The sequence below is a fragment of the Trachemys scripta genome, chromosome 12 (assembly GCF_013100865.1).
Source record: "Trachemys scripta elegans isolate TJP31775 chromosome 12, CAS_Tse_1.0, whole genome shotgun sequence".
NCBI classification, from domain to species: Eukaryota; Metazoa; Chordata; order Testudines; family Emydidae; genus Trachemys; species Trachemys scripta.
Window position 1 is genome coordinate 12,125,766 of NC_048309.1, and position 14,248 is coordinate 12,140,013.

Below are 14,248 nucleotides of genomic sequence, written 5' to 3' on the forward strand. Positions count from 1 at the left end.
TTAAAATTTTGGAAGTGTGCAAAAAATTGTGCATGCAAAAATCAAATAGATGTATTGATGTATGCAAAATTATCTGATTGCATGTGCAGTTAGCTAGTTTGTGCCCTCAGTCACCCTAAATGCTTGCACAGATAAGGCAGGCAAATATGTACCAAAATGGTTTGAAAATCTTAGCTATAGTGATCACCTAAGAAACAATTTCTATTTCTCATAGATCTAAAAGAAAAAATTTCTCCTTCCCATTTCAATCTATACTACTTCTGTCAGCGGAGTCAACGGCCATAGGCATACATGGTATATGAAAAGATATTAAGCAAGATGTTTGATGCCAAGATGTGGCAGATTTTTTCATTGGCCTGTGTCTGAATCCCTGGTGGGTTTCACAGGCAACTGGGTTGACGACTTTGGAGCTGAGACTATTACATGTCTTATAAGCTGCTGGTGGGGTGGTGGTGTCTTTTGGAATCTATTTTCCTTTGACTTATCTTTCAGCCTCAGGAATTCAGGACCTTTAATCTATTTGAGATTAAAGTCCTTCACAAATCCCTCATGGCCTTTTTTGGGATAAAAGAAGTTACAGGCATTCTACTGCACATTCCTTTTGCCACTTTTTTTTTTTTTAAACTTTGTGAATTGGAAACAAGCAATACTCTAATTTTTCCATATAATAGAAAGTCATCATTATATTTAGAGATCAGTAAGAGTTTAGAGACTTTAATAAAATGCCTTATACAAAAATAAACAAATTTTCTAGCGATAATTTTGTCATGTATGTTTAAATATTCAAAATATTTTCCAAATGCACCATGAAAACATTCCAGGAAGATTAAAGTATGGATTTACCAACCCATGCAAAAAATCTGCTCACCCATTCTTTACCACTACTACTACTAATAATTATAATAATACCTAGCTCTGACATAACACTTTACATTGATGATTATGATAAACTCATACATTTTACTTGTGCATAAAAATTATTACTTTCCTTAGGTGAGCAGAATTTAGCAGTGCTGAATTAGGGTCTGATTCAAAGCTATGGAAGTTAATGGAAAGACTCCAGTTGGCTCCAATGGGCTTGGAATCAGACCCTTAATGCCTTTGAATGCCTTTTTTTTTTTTTTTTTTTTTTTAAGTTCATATGAATTGTTGCAAAATTATTCCTCTGATTCATGGTACCTTTGACTTACATATTGAACTTGTCAACACTACAGTTGAAATAGTGCTATCCTGTTTGTCCTAGCAGGGTTTTAGCACAGTTTCCTTCTGCTAAATAACTTATATGCTATGGCTGTGTCCACACTTAAAACTCTGGCCTACTTGACATCAGGTATCAAGCATGGATCCCCATCGTCCGTATAATCAAACAAGTTGTCCTGCTGATGTCAGAGTCAACAGAGTTCAGTTTCCATTGTAACAAAGCATGATTGGGTATAACAGGGTGACCGTGCTTTGTGACAACTAGTTTTGAGCATGGTTGGCTCTGTCTATATGAGTGGGACAGTCATTTTTCACATGGGTGAATGCGGTCAAAGGGAGCAGTGTTTTGAAACATGAAGTCAAACATGGCAGATTTTTAAGTGTTCATACCACGTAGAAGGATGGAATCTATAGCACCGTTGTAAGGAAAAAAAAAATCTCTCTACACACTAATCAAGAAAACTGTGCTCAATCTCTGCTAACATGTTTGTTAATGCTGAGGTGAAGAAAGGAGTGAAGTCTGCTATTTTCTCCTCTTAACTTAGGCCATGATCCTGCAAACATGTATCAGACTTGCTCTTTTCTTCTCCTCATGTAATTGGGCCATTGTATGTCCTCTTGAACACAGAAAAAAAATGGCTTCCAATGAGAGAGAGCAGTGCATGAGCTAAATAGCTTCTCTGACCTTGTTGAGAGACAGAGCTATAGAGGAGGTACAACTTTGAAAGTTTTATATAGATAATTAATAAAACAAATGTTGATGTCTTGTTTATCCCTTCCCTGCCTTCAATTCTGACATTATTATAGCTGATTATGTTCTTGTGAGCTGCTTGAGTTACAGCATAGGCTCTAGTTCTAATGATTTTCAAGGCAGTAAACACTAAAATCGGATCAGAATCAAAATAGAGGGAAAAAAAGATATAATGGTAATTACAATGGTGTGATTTTTAACTGTGATTTCAAGGGAGCCTAAAAGAGTTAGGCACTCAGTTCCTTTGGAATTCAGTGGGAATTGGTATGCTTAATCCCAGCCTTAATGTCCTATAGCTAGAAAACCTCTAGGCCTGGAAACAAGTTAAGATTCCTAGCTTTCCAATGAGGTACATTTTATCCTAGACACTGGGAGATATCAGACATTAAAATGTGGCCATTGGTTTCTCAGTCTAGACCTGCTTATTTAGCTTGAGGTGTAACACCTAGAGTTCTGAATGTTTGATCAGGGTTATTTTCAAGCTCTGTTAAAATGAATGTATTTTGGTGTTACGAGTGTTATGTCTAAAGCGGGGTGGGGCAAACTATGTCGCGGGGGCCGCATCCGGCCCTTCAGAGGTTTTAATGCGGCCCTCGAGCTCCTGCCGGGGAGCAGGGTCTGGGGCTTGCCCTGCTCTGGCGCTCCAGCCAATGAGCAGAGTTGGGGGCTTGCCCCGCTCCATGCATGCCATGGCTCCCGGAAGCAGCAGCATGTCCCCCTTCCAGCTCCTATGTGGAGGGGCAGCCAGGGGCTCCCCACGCCGCCCCCGCAGCTCCCATTGGCTGCTGCTTCTAGGAGCTGCTTGAGGTAAGCGCCACCTGAAGTCTGCACCCCAGGCCCCCTCCCACGCCCCAAACCCCTGCCCTAGCCCTGATCCTTGTCCTGCCCTCCGAACCCCTCGGTCCCAGCCCAGAGCACCCTCCTGCACCCCAGAGCCCGCATCCCCAGCTGGAGCCCACACCCCAACCCTCTTCCGCACCCTGAATTCCTCATTTATGGCCCCACCCTAAAAGAGCTCGCACCCCCAGCCGGAGCCCTCATCCCTCCCGCACGCCAACCCCCAATTTCGTGAACATTCATGGCCCTCCATACAATTTCCATACCCAGATGTGGCCTCGGGCTAAAAAGTTTGCCCACCCCTGGTCTCAAGGAATAAATTTAGGACTGTGTCAAAACACTTAGAAATAATATGAATCTGTCAAACAGATTGTGCAGATTTCAATTGCCATGGATTCTTTAGTATTCCTATCTTCAGTATTCCCATACATTTGGATCAGGTGCTCAGTCACCATTACGACTGAACAGAACTATCCAGTGTGTTTTCTTTTAACTGTTCACTATCATTTCATGTTATGCCACATTACCTCACCTTGCATCACTGCAATGCAGCAACATAGCAGGTCTGAAGGAACATAAATCATCAAGACTTCACAGAGAACACAGGCCCTTTCTATACTGGCTAGTCAGACAAGCTTTTATTCAAATTGTTGATAGAAAATGAGGCCAGATTTTCAAACAAACTAGATTTACTTCTGTGTTTCCAACCAAGGCCCGACTAGGAGCATCATTTGCTATGGGACAAGGGGGGGGAGGGGAGAGTTTCTGGCCACCCCCCAACTTTTCATATGCTCCACTTTTTATCCCCAGACATTGCAGAATAGAACATAATCATAATATCGATTGATATGCGGACACAACTTTGCCACTCCCCGTCACCCTCAATTTTTTCTGAAATTATGCCCCTGGGACCCCCATATTTACCTGCTACTATGACAACTCAGCCTGCTGCTCTGTTCTGCTCCCCCCCACCCCAAACACTTAAAAACTTGTGTCCTGCTCCTTCTGTCATGACCCACTGCTCATTGCTGCTAGGATTTCATCTGTTCCTCAGCATCTCCTTTCCCACTCAGACAAAGGCACATGTCAAAGGAGTAAAGAATTGCTAGAAGCTCATCACCTAATGTTGCTGCCATGAACTTGCAACATGTGTATTCTTGAAGTAATTACAAGACAGGCACATGGGGTTCTTATTAGCCCACCTGTTCAACTGACTGTGGATGAGTGGATTTTGAGCCCTACATTTAACCAACTCTCTCACTTGCACACACATTTTACATAAACTGAGTATACGCACATGCAAATGGAGAGAGAGTTGCATTTATATATGCAGTTACCTGAATGTAATGAATAATTTTGTGCACAATTTTGCCAAGCTTACTGTGCACTTAACTTGTTTTAAAATCTGGTCCCAAATGTATGTAATGGCAAGTCATACTGGATGGTTTTCTTTTTTAAAGGCAGATAGTTACTAGGGTACATTCTCCCATTTACTTTTATGTGTGTTGTGTCCTCTTCTTATTTTATGTCCTCTATTTGACCCACAGCAGGTGCAGCAAGGAGCGTGGCAATGCCAGCTTCCTCTCATACTGCCCTGCCAATGTGTCATGGCAGTTTCATCATCTGCGTCTCTGCTGAGGTTTCCAACAAGGGGGCCAACAGTTACGATTGGGCACTTGTCCATTAGGAAGTGGACTGAGAGCATCAGCTAAACAGCGGTTGGATAGTAATGATTTTCACTCACAACTGACCTCGGATGAATGTGAACTCTAAATCTGTAGGGGAAAGCCTGTATTTCATTCATTATATATCCCACAAATTTCCATAGACACGGTAGGCCACCATGACTTCCAAGAGAGTCACTGAAATATATAATGGCTCATGAACCTCTTTGATTAAATCCCCTCAGAATGACTCAGAGGTTCTCATGATGGTCTGTTGTGTCAGCAGGGATCACTGACATTTTTATGGGCCTAAAAGAGAAACTACAGTCACATTCCGAGAGCTATCACAATTCTATTGTCTCACTGTAACAGTGAACACCTTTCAAATAGAATCAGACCATTTTTTCTTTCTTATTGAAAATACCTCCAGCTAATACTTCTCAGGCAATTAATCAGAAACAGCCATATTGCAGTATTGTCAAAGGTCTAACTAACACCCACCAAAAATAGGAAATTCAAAACTCTCCTGCTCACCTCATGCTGTTGTGCTTAAGGTATTGCTGAGGTCTAACAAACAGTGCCTGCTCTTCTATACTGTACCATATGTGCACAAATATCAAAGCACAGCAGCATGAATTAAGGATAGGATTTCAGCCTTCATTATGAAGTATCTTGCTCTTATGAGAACAAGGTCAAACCCTTAGAATTATTTTAGCATAGATTTTGGTGTTTAATTATGTAATAAGATTTACTGCAGTCATCTAACAGATGTTGATTCAGGGTCAGTGTTTCTCATAAATTAGTTCTGAAAGGATTTGTTACTTCTGGGTCAGCAAATACATCCAGAGTGCAAAGGAAAAGAGGGAAAACAAACACTGAGTTGAAGGGTTTCTTGGGATTCTTTCTTCAGTTACATATCCACATATTTTCATGGTTTTAATGACTATATAGCCATAGGAATGTTTCTCTTAACACTAGAGATGGCCCATACCAAAACCCTATATCCAAACATCCCCAAAGTCTGGGAAAGTTCAAAGTTTGGGGATCTTAACTTCATGACTCTGGGCCATTGATTTTTCATAGTAGTGGGATGTAATTATCATACGACTCAACAATGGAGCTTACTGAAATGCGTCCTTTAGTTGCAGTCATAAGAATTTTCCTTTTCATATGTACCCAGTGGGTCAGGCATCAAACAGCAATTTTTGCATCCAAATGTAGGGTACGAGATGTCCCAGGCTTTGAACAGCTGTGTGCCTCAAACATTCAGGACAAGCTTGCTCTGGGCAGAGAAAGTAAGTAGCCCGCTGCTCACTGTGTGAGAGATCACTCTGACCCCCAAACCCAATTCACAGAGGATAGTTGTTTGTTATAGCCCCTAGCTACAGATCCTGGCTCTTTAGCTCAAGTTGTAGAGGCCAATGCTTTCGGATCCAGACTCTCCAATTCACTCTCTAAAGTGTTGGCTAAGATGGTGACCATCACACATGTATATTCAAAAGGTGCATATGTGAGATGTATAGCACTCATACTTAAAAACACCTATTGCCTCTTCCTTTGAAAATTCATCCATAAGTGTTTTTGGAAGTAGGTATATCTGTATATCCTGCTGTTGGAACTCTCTGAAAGACACCCTACCACCAGTGAGGTTATCCAGAAATATAATTAAAAACACCCAATATAATATCAGTGACTCAATAGTTGTGGGTACAGGATTCATTCTGTTCTAACATATCTCTCTCTCACACTCCTCTTTTTTTTTTAAAAAAACTCCCTTATAATTTATGCACAGATAAATTCCTTTGGGGCTCAAATGATACTCTGCCAGTTTAACAGTGAACTTTATTTTGCTGGGAATAGTTTCGAGGAAACCAGACAAGGCATTTTTAATAATCTTGTACTTAGCACTCATGTGGCACTTTTCATCTTCAAAGAGTTTTAGATTGTTAATGAATTCTCACACCACACCCCGTGTTCAGATATAGGGAGACTAAGTGGCCTATATAAGGCTATATAAGACCTATATAAGACCTATATTGGGCATCAGCAGCAGAGATAGGATTAGAATGAGTGGTTTTGGAGCAATAACTGTGTTCATTCAATGCACGCTTAGAATGCCCAACAGGCTAAAGCATTTACTAAAATTGATTGCCTCTGTCTTGGAGAGGTTAGCGGGAGTGAGGGGTAGATACATAAAAGCCTGCATTAAGATGAATCCCAATTATTACTGTCAACTGTAATGGTGTGTCCCTTTAAAGCTACCATACAGCCGTAAATTGAGAACCACAAAATGTATGAGTTGAAGAGGAATGTAAAGCCAACTGTAAAATAGTATTGGGCCCACTTCTGTGGATATGGTTGGATTTATTATTTGATTCCACAAGACTATCCACAGTCCATTCCACTGCAAAGGAGTGCCTCACTGGTGCTTCATCAGTAACTGTAATATTATTAAACATATGTACACTATAGCAGTGTAAATTTAAATAGCACTTTATACACTGATGAATGGATCTCTCACTTTGGTGTAAATCAGGAATAATTCAGTTGAAGTCAATAGATTTACATCAGTATAAAAACTGATGTCAGGAAAGAATCTGGCCCATAGAAAAAGACCATCATTGCCAAGAAAATCTTAAAGTTAAATTACCTGAGTTGTGCATTTAGAAGCAATGAGGTCTAGTGGACAGAGCACTGGACTAATACCTAGGAGACCCTGGTTCTAATCTCAGCTCTCCCACTGACATGCTCTGTGAGCTTTGGCAAGTCACTTCATCTCCTTGTGCCATAGAATCATAGAATATCAGGGTCGGACGGGACCTCAGGAGATCATCTAATCCAACCCCCTGCTCAAAACAGGACCAATCCCCAGACAGATTTTTGCCCCAGATCCCTAAACGGCCCCCTCAAAGATTGAACTCACAACCATGGGTTTAGCAGGCCAATGCTCAAACCACTGAGCTATCCCTCCCCTTTTCCCCAACCTTTGACTGTCTTGTCTATTTAGATGTAAGTTCTTCAGAATACGGAGTGCCTCTTACCCTGTTTGAAGTGGAGTCCTTCTCTCAGTCAGAACCTCTAGACATCACCATACTACAAATAATAAATATTTGCCATTACTATTGCTATATCAGACACAGTGTACATTGTAAGGGATTAGCAGCTGTGGTCCTATGTACGATGTACCAAGTTGGACCTAAGTTCTGCAGAAAGGATCCTGCTTTTATTCTCTAGTGGCAAGTTCTTCAGCAGCCCCAAGTACAGTAAAAGAAAAGAAAAGAAAAAAAAAAAAGACATTTTGAAATTAAATTCACTTTATGCTGCCCTCACATATTCAGTCTGCAATGTGCCACACATTACAACCCCCTAATTGCAATGTAAGAGCGGCTACAAGGAAGCTAGAAGTTTTGACAGTGAAGTAGTGCGAAATGGGGCATTTGACATCCAGGATGGCTGGGAAGTAATTTGCATTATTGGCACGCCAGAGGCAGAGGTTTTACCACAGGGAAGGGGCCAGGTTTCCTCTTTTCCTCCCCTTTGCTGGCCGAGATGGAGGTGACTTAAAAGACTTGTTGGGGGGAGAAGCCTGAAATCTTTACACTTCAGAGTTAACACCCTGATGATGAATTTGATGCTTTACACATCTCAAAGCTATTGTCACAGGTTGTCAATTTGCAGACTTAGGAAGGCACTCACATTGAAGGGTTTTTGTCACAGCCTTTAAGGGCTAGAATTGATTACAAATGAAAGCTTAAGACATTGTGGAACAGAATTCAGTAACTTCATTGATTCCATAACAAATTCTACTGGCACAGAACATTGGGTACTAGCAGGAGAAAGGTTGTAAGAACTGGAACATCTTCTGCTGGGATTTCCAGAAGTACTCAGTTCTCGTCTGACTCTGTTCCCATTGTTTCAACAGTCAGTGCTTCTGAAAAATCCCACCCTTCACTTTTAGATCCTTCACACTGCAGCTTGTACATTGGTAGTGGCAAATGCCCAGAAAGAGTTATCAAGCAGCGCTCTGCCAAAAATCATTACAAGACAAAAGTCAGCATCACTCAATGCACTGCCTGATGATAACTGTTTCAGAGACAATGCAATCACTAGTTTCATATTGCACGTGTACTAAAACTAGTAAGAAATTTAACAGCAGAATGCAGTGAGGGAGTCAAATATTCATGCCGTCCTCTGATGGGGCTACTTGCAAGCTACTTGATAGAGAAACTAAACAAAAGCTGGTGGCTAATAGGCTGTTTTTCTGTTTCAGTGGAGCATGACAGAGAGTTCCATCATCAACGCTATCACCATCGGGAGTTCAGGTTTGATCTCTCCAGAATCCCAGAGGGGGAAGCAGTGACTGCTGCCGAGTTCAGGATATATAAGGATTACATCCGAGAACGGTTTGATAATGAAACATTCCAGATAAGTGTCTACCAGGTATTGCAGGAGCACCCAGGAAGGTGAGTGACTGGAAAAGAGCATACTGAGTATATTGTATAACTGTCAGTGAAAATACAGGGCTAGGTTCTACTGCTCCTAGTTAATGTAGGGTTGCCAACTTTCTAATCGTACAAAACTGAACACCTTGCCCCTCACTCTGCCCCACCCCTTCCCCGAGGCCTTGCCCCCCCCCCACTCACTCCAGCCCACCTCCTTCCATCGCTCACTCTCCCCCACCCTCACTCATTTTCACTGGGCAGAGCCAGGGGACTGGAGTGTGGGAAGGGGTAAGGGTTCCAGCCGGGGGTGTGGGCTCTGGGATGAGGCCAGAAATGAGGGGCTCAGGGTGCAAGAGAGGACTCATGACTGGGGTTGAAAGTTCGGGTGTGGGAGGGGGTGAGGGGTCTGGGAGGGAATTAGGGTGTGGGAGGGGGTTCCAACCTGGGGTAGGGGGCTCGGGGTATGGGTTTAGACTGGGCGGCGCTTACCTCAGGTGGCTCCTGGTTGGTGGCACAGCAGGCCTAAGGCAGGATCCCTGCCTGCCCTGGCTCTGCACTGCTCCTGGAAGCTGCCAGCATGTCCAGCCCCGTGGCTAGAGGCAAGGCCAGGCAGCTCTACGCGGTGCTTGCTGCCTGCGCCCCGCCCCCACAGCTCCCATTGGCAGCGGTTCACGGCCACTTCTGGGGAGCTGTGCAGCAGAGCCAGGGGCCTGCCTTAGCCCCTCAGCGCCGCCGACTGGACTTTAAACGGCCTGGTCAGCGGTGCTGACTGGAGCTGCCAGGGTCCCTTTTCGACCGGGTATTCTGGTCGAAAACCAGATGCCTAGTAACCCTAAATTAATACCAGTGTAAATCCAGATTCAGTGAAGTAACTCTGGATTAATATAGTGAGGTAACCATGAGCAGAATTTGGTTCGTTTAGGAAGTAAGTAAGTATAGTTTGTTCCATTTTAGAGATTGGAAGTGCCAGAGCTTCAGAAAAAGTATATTTATATAATTTTATAGTTTGGTTTAGAGATCATTCATTATGCTTGAATGCCAACAAATCTTAATGGTCTACAGCCTGACACCACTCAGTACTCTGTTAATCCTTTGATTGCCATGTGTGGTACCTACTCAGAGGTTATAAAGCTTCCTGTGGTGACATTAATTGCAGTGTGAAAATTCGGTAGAATGTAAGTACAGCATATCCCTTCAGGAAGTTTTTGCCATGTCTGGACTGTCTACTAGCCATGGAGCAGTAAAGCAGAGATGGGAGAGAGGCACTGCATGTATGTGTCTGTACTGGGAGGGGAAGGTCGGAGGAGAGAAATTGGATCATAGACAAAGTATTGTAAAATTTTAGAAAGAACTGCCCTCTTCCTCCTGCTGCTTATGGATTCTGGGGTGGCAAAAACCACATCTGAATACTTCCTCTCTAACCCTAGGGTCTCTTATTTACTAATCTTTATTACAAGAGTCATTTGAGATCCCTAATTAACACAGACAGATGACACCATGCTCTTCATATCAACTGATTGGTTTTGTGTGCACAAAACTAGAAAATGAGCTATTTAATCCATATCAAGCAATTATTAATTTACGCCATGCTCCCTGACAAATTCTTCAGGAAACTTGAACAAGAACACGTTTAATTTTCTCATCTGTTTTTAGTCCCAATTAATCAGCAACCTCAAAACCATTTATCGGTAACACTTAGATGCATTTGCACATGTCTCTTTTACACATGAATCCCATTGACAGTAGCAAAATCCTTCCTGCAGTTATGCACATAAAGTACTTCACAAATATTGGTCAGAAAGTTATTCTCCACAACTACTTTACATGTACCAATAACATTACATGTACCTGAAATAGAGCTATTACACAGCCAAACAACAGATCTCAAAACAAGATGAACAAAAAAATAGTCCAATGAGAATGCTTGCTTTGTATTTAACTATTTATTGCAGATGGTCAAAAATTCAGGGGAAAATAAAACAAAGAAATTTGCTGTCTAAGTAAATGTTCATTTCAAATTTATTCTACACACAGAAGTTCTTTCAAATTCTTGCTTGCAATGTACAAACCAAAAAGTTGGAGGATATGTTTATTGCCCCAATTCTGGTTACCCTACTCAGTCACACAAGGCTTGAAGAATGGCATCTCCAAAGGTTCTTTGCGACTAACTTTGCAGAGGGGTGTAACTAGACGTGACCATGTGAATTGGGGATGGTTCACATGTACATGCATTTACCCATATGCAGCTAGTTGGACTGAGCAATGGTTCTTGCAAACCATCCCTTGCACAAGTTATTCTTACTCCTATAAGCAAAGTATGTGAGAGAGTGGATGCACTGCCTATATATGAATCCATTAGGTAGGGAAGACGTGTTTGGGAAGAAAATTATCAGGGGGTAGCAGTGTTAGTCTGTATCTACAAAAACAACAAGGAGTCTGGTGGCACCTTAAAGACTAACAGATTTATTTGGGCATAAGCTTTCGTGGGTAAAAACCTCACTTCTTCAGATGCATAGAATGAAAGCTAGATGAACTTGTGATTAGCACATACCACTACTGTAATACATAAGCTACAATACATAAGATGAGCAGGCACACTGGGGTACCCACTCTCTCCAGGGGTTTTGTGAGGATTAAGGGTGATGATCAATGGCTAAACTCAGTCCAGGTGAAAGTGGGTGCATCTCCATGGAAGTCAATAGAACATGCCTACTTAGAACTGGATGGAAATTGGCTTTAGATGTTTCGAAAAGCACTATTTTGTACATCTTTTTGGAGGCAGATTTGTAAGTACAGAACATGTACGCATCTGAGCTGGAAATTCTACATTCCATGTCCCATTTTCTCATGCTGCTCACAGGGCTGATGATCTGCAGCTTGGGCTTTCTCTTTTATCTCCTGTTTCAACAAGATCAGCTTTTTTTAGCCACAGTCGATACGCATGGAGGACATGTGACTGACATGGGTAGCTGCAAGATCTGTTTTTCTAGCTGAACATCTGGCTCTTTAGCTAGTATTTACAAGGGCTCCATAAAAATCTTTGGGATACTTGAGACATAGGCAGCCGTGGATCTTGAACTGTCTGTTTCTGCTGGAGAGCATTTCCTGTTGACTTTTCTTGAGTAGAGGTGGCCAAAAAAACCACAAATATTTTCACAAAAATTGGTGAAAATGTTCTCTGCTTTGCATTGAAACTATATTTCAGCTAAAGTTTTCCAACCAGCTCTGTTTATGACCCTCCAATCAGATTAAAGCTGTATAAACAGTCCAGGCTATCAGGTTATTGTGTCTCAGGGCAGGTGGAGAGAGAAAGCAAACTCTCTCCAATGTTGACCTATAAACACTTACACCTTTTTTCCTTGGTTGTTTGTTTCCGTCCTTCTAACCAGGTTAGAGGACTATACCAGTCTAATGTAATTAGCATTAAAAAAACCCTAAGAAAATCTAGACATATAAGCAAAGGTTCTTTTACTGAGAGCACAACAAGTACAGTGTCCTTTTAAAGTTAAATGCAAAGATGAACTGGCCATTTTCTCTTCTAATACTGCTGGAGTCTCCATAATGCCAACTTGACCATTACATAAGGATGTGAGTGTGAACGAGAAGGGCCATCTAACAGCAGATTCTCCAGGATTGTTCCTCTTATGACTTGCCTCGTGTTTACTAGTGCACAGGATCTCACCTCCATATTATACAGAATCTACAGCGGTTCTCAACCTGTGGCTCACGGGCTGCTTGCGGCCCAATCAGCACAGAGCTGTGTCCCATGTGACATCCTCAGGGCCATAGAGATACTATTGGATGCAGCCTACATAACACATTGTGAGCCACATATAGGTTGAGAACCACTGGCCTACAGCATCCTGTCACCTTTCTAATACAGTGGAATGACACCAGTTCAACGATCAAAGAAGCCTCCACAGCTGCAGAAACAGGATTTACCCCAAAGACCTGGGTTGAGGCCCCATAAACATTTCTCCTTTGAAGAGTACTGTATGTATGCCAAAGGCTTGGTTTTCATCTATGACCCAACATCCATTTTTATGGATGCAGTTTTTCACCCTGTATTTGTTCACCCACAATGCAGATTAATCATAAGAATGGCATTACTGGGTCAGACCAATGGTTCATCTAGCCCAGAATCCCATCTCCTGACAGTGGCCAATGTCAGATACTTCAGAGGGAATGAACAGAACAGGGCAATTATTGAATGATCCATCCCCTGTCGTTCTGTGCCAGCATCTGGCAGTCAGAGACTTAAGGACACCCAGAGCGTGGGTAAATACTAGTAGTTGAGCAATTAATTACTTGCTTTGTAAGCTCAGATAGGTTGATAGATATCTAGTTAGTAATATCTGTACTTTTACTTCATTGTGGGTGCAAAATAAAGGCATAGTTCTTTCTGGCCATACATATCTGCACCCACAAACTAGAACCCATATCTGAAATTCTGGGCCTCCGTAATATTATTAACTTTGAATGTACTATACACTGTATAATGTGCATAAAGCAACCATATCAGTGAAAATGAGATCACAGCTATATTCTTTGGATCAAGGTTGGATGCCTTTCTGGAAGTTATGCTTTAGCCAAACATAAGTTATGATTTAGTAAAACACAAGTTATTGGGCTCAAGACAGAGGTAACTGGGTGAAATTTAATGACCTGTGATATACAGGAGGTCAGATTGGATGATCTAATGGTCCCTTCTGGCCTTAAACTCTATGAATCTAATAATTCATTGCAAGTTGCAGTTTCAATGTTGGCACAATTCCCTCTACAAAAGTATATAAAATGTTCTTCAGTCTCAAAACATCAGGCACTACCCTGAAGCAATGTCTTGAATTTCATAAACACTGTGAAAGCAGTTGACCCTTTGACTGATATAACAATGTCTCACAGTTTCCTTGGGCATAATTTAGTGTCCAGTGATTCGTGTCCAACTCCCATTTGGTCTTCATGGTTCACTCACCTAAGAACTTGGGAAGGAGTTTTGCAAATGCAAGAAATTGGATCAAGTAACATGCCATGCAGCATGACCTAAAGTCCCTATTTCTGGTTGCACAAACAGTGCTAGTGGAAACTAAAGTTTACAACCAGGGTATCCCTGATTGTACAAGCACAGTTCTAGCTCTTTGTCGGCATCAAAGGAAAATATAGTAACTCCTTTAATCTCTGAGTGCTAGAGAGTATGCACCGGTAAAACGCATAAGAGTGAATAAGAGGTGCCGAAGATAGTTTATTATAGAAACTAAAATGGGAAATGTTTTCATATAAAGCCACTCTCCCAAGTAAATTGGGGTCAAGACTGAATCAGCAAATAAGGCTCAAAAGGAGGATCTCAGTCCATTTGT

At 41.9% G+C, this 14,248-nt stretch overlaps 1 protein-coding gene across 6 annotated transcripts in view; it reads left to right on the forward strand.

Moving 5' to 3' along the window:
* The window catches only part of BMP7 (bone morphogenetic protein 7), a 54,268-nt gene that overhangs the window by 17,626 nt on the left and 22,394 nt on the right, over positions 1–14,248 (forward strand). For all 6 annotated transcript variants that reach the window (XR_004647844.1, XR_004647845.1, XR_004647846.1 and 3 more), the window contains exon 2: positions 8,723–8,915. Coding sequence is in view for 3 of the 6 variants with exons in the window: in XM_034787202.1 (XP_034643093.1) it covers positions 8,723–8,915 (193 nt within the window). In the remaining 3 variants the exon portion in view is untranslated. The remainder of the gene's footprint in view (positions 1–8,722; positions 8,916–14,248) is intronic.